At 66.6% G+C, this 2,697-nt stretch overlaps 1 protein-coding gene across 1 annotated transcript in view; it reads right to left on the bottom strand.

Moving 5' to 3' along the window:
• The window catches only part of LOC103914424 (protein FAM189B-like), a 10,521-nt gene that overhangs the window by 1,700 nt on the left and 6,124 nt on the right, over positions 1-2,697 (bottom strand). Inside the window, exons 7-14 of the mRNA XM_009321063.1 lie at positions 1,987-2,043; positions 1,713-1,823; positions 1,402-1,527; positions 1,198-1,305; positions 842-1,002; positions 635-734; positions 463-547; positions 3-344 (exon numbers count right to left, since the gene is read on the bottom strand). Of these exons, the coding sequence (XP_009319338.1) occupies positions 3-344; positions 463-547; positions 635-734; positions 842-1,002; positions 1,198-1,305; positions 1,402-1,527; positions 1,713-1,823; positions 1,987-2,043 (1,090 nt within the window). The remainder of the gene's footprint in view (positions 1-2; positions 345-462; positions 548-634; positions 735-841; positions 1,003-1,197; positions 1,306-1,401; positions 1,528-1,712; positions 1,824-1,986; positions 2,044-2,697) is intronic.

Here is a 2,697-nt window from a genome sequence, read left to right as displayed (position 1 = left end):
GCGATGGCATCTGTGGGTGACGGCTCCCCCCACCAGGATGCCGTCGTGGCCGGGCTCTGCCGTGGAGCAGGAGTAGGAACGCTCCCCCCGCACCCGGGGCTGAGGCATCTCCTCAAAGGGCCCCTGCAAGCCCAGCATGGGGCTGCGCGCGTGGTGGCTGCACTGCACGCAGTCCACGCTCAGGCAGTAGTCCGCGCGGCTGCGCTGGATGGAGCGAAAGAGGACGTAGTCCACAGAGCGCATGGAGCCCTGCAGCTCCAGCAGGCACGAGTCCTCCGAGGGACTGCTGTCCCCGGGGATGTCCATGATCTCGGACATGATCAGGGACCCGCTGTCCATGGACACTACAAGGACCAGAAGAGGGGTGGGTGAAGAGCTGCCGGGAAGGGCTGGTCACCCCGCGGCCCCTCTCCCATCCCACCGATGCTCCCAGCACGAGGTGCGCTGATGGGGCACACTCACCTTCTCCGCTGAGCACGATGGAGGGGACGCGGTCGCAGGTGCAGGCGTGCGAGCCATCCGTCAGCTGCGAGTCAAACAGGGTGGCCTGTGGGACAGTGCGGTCAGGGCACAGGCAGAGCAGGAGCCCAGTCCTGCCTGGCCAGCCCCTGCCCACGGCCCCCCCATCCCTCACCTGGCTGTCCCCCCGCAGCCCCATCACGGTCTCGTAGGAGGGGGGGAAGTCGGTTGGGTAGAGGGGCACAGGGCTGTCCATGGACCCGTTGTAGGTGATACTACAGAGGCAAGAGCAGAAAAGCCACATCAGGTGAGACGACCCCAGCTTGGGGGCAAACGGGCCCCCCGCTCCTGCATCACGGTGGCCCCGCTGCCAGCCGGGTACCTCTGCGCATCAGTCTCGGAGCTGCAGGTGTACTCGGGTGGGTAGTAGGGGGGTGGCGGTACTGGGGGCACGAACTCCTCGAAGTCCATCATGCTCTGCAGAAAGGTGTCGGGGGGGGACGTGCATTCCAGCGTCACGGAGCTTGAGCGCTGGGGGACCAGCTGCAGGGAGCTTCCTCATCCAAAGCCTATGTTAAATTATTTGGGGGGGGAGACAGATTTGTGGTGTTCGGTGGGGGGGTTTTGGTGGGGCTGTTTTGAGTTTTTTGGGTGGCCCCCCCCCCCCCCCCCCCCCCCCCCAGCCTGGGAGCGCTGCTCCCCATCCCTGTCTGCTCCTGGGCCAGGGCTGGGACTCACCACATGGACGATGTCGAGGGAGAAGATCTGGATGCAGCACACAACAGCAGAGAGCGTGCAGATGATGGTGGAGAAGACGGTCAAGCCGCAGACACTGAAGAGGAGATCCTGAGGAGGAGCAGGGTGAGCTGTGGACGCCTGCAGAGCATGGCGGGGTGCATGGCTGCTCCCCAGGGAGCCCTTGGCCCTCCCTGGGTCCCCCACCTTGAGCGCTACGCGGATGCTCCGGCAGTCGGGGTTGGGGAACATGGTCAGCATCTCGCTTTGCTGGCTGCAGGAGGCGGGCAGCGGCTCTGAGCGGGCCTGGCAGCAGACACACGAGTCCCTCTCCTGGGGACAAGGAACACATGAGGGACCTCTGGACACCGTGTTCTCTCCAAGAGCCACCGGCATGTCCTGCTACCAGACCCCTGCTCCACAGCTCCCCGTGTCCCCAGAGCCCTGCAGCCAGGGATGAGCTGCGCTCAGCTGCCCGGGCACGCCGGGGCATTGCAGCAGCCCCCAGCCAGCCTCACCCTCTCGCAGGCCTCCAGGGACTTCACCAGCTGCGCATTCTGGCAGGACAGGATGGACCCGGCAAGACTCAGCATGACGCCCAGCACCGACAGCAACGTGAAGAAGGTGATCTGCAATGGGGAGGAGAGGGGCTGCCAGCCGGGCAGGGCTGCGGAGCAGGGAGCCAACGCACGCGGCTGCACGTCCAGGGGCATGTGGGGCCACTCAGTCCCCCCGTGCTGCCCTTCCCAGCCTGGAGTCCCGTCTGCGGAGGGGTCTCCCCTCAACACCTACCACCAGGGTGAGCGGCCGCTTCCAGGAGACGATGCCGACGAGCCCAGACAGCGCCAGCTGCAGACGCACAAGCCCAGGGGTGAGGATGGGGAGGGGTCTCTGCCAGGCAGTGGGGCCCAGAGCAGCCCCCACCCTTGGGCAAGAGCCCCCAGAGCCCTGCAGGCCCAGAGCCGGCCCAGGAGCAGCAGGGCCATAGGGGCAGCCTCGGTGCTGCAAGCCTGGAGAAACTGCTGATTCAGGGCACTGGAGAGCCTGGGGACTGCGGGCAGCTCCATGTCGGGCAACAAACCCGGGCCAGGATCTGTGCCACAGGGTCACTGTGGGGGACCCCAGGCCTGCCAGGGTCCTGCCCTCACCCCATGTACGCAGCAGGCACACCGTCCTGCCGCTTGGCTCGGGAGCAGGGCAGGGCTGCCCGGTCCCCCGCCCTGTTGCCACTGCAGCGCCCCACGCACCCCTCCCTGCCTGGGGCTGCACAAACCTGCTCAGGGTTTGTCAAGAAGTGTGTCACCTCAACGCATACCCTGGATAGACCCCTGCACTGCTCCAGGGGTCCCCATCCCTCACACAGTCACCCTGGGGGAACCCCCGGGATTCTCCCACAATGCACCGCGGCAGCCACGGGCAGAGGGTGAGGGAGCAGCGGGGCTACACTCCCCTGGGACTGGCAGCAAATTCAGCATCCAGGGGGCCGTACGGACCCGGCAGAGC

This window comes from Pygoscelis adeliae, unplaced genomic scaffold (assembly GCF_000699105.1).
Source record: "Pygoscelis adeliae isolate BGI_AS28 unplaced genomic scaffold, ASM69910v1 Scaffold1443, whole genome shotgun sequence".
Classification (NCBI taxonomy): Eukaryota; Metazoa; Chordata; class Aves; order Sphenisciformes; family Spheniscidae; genus Pygoscelis; species Pygoscelis adeliae.
Note: the sequence above shows the minus strand (reverse complement) of the source record. Positions and strands in the feature narration are given on the sequence as shown.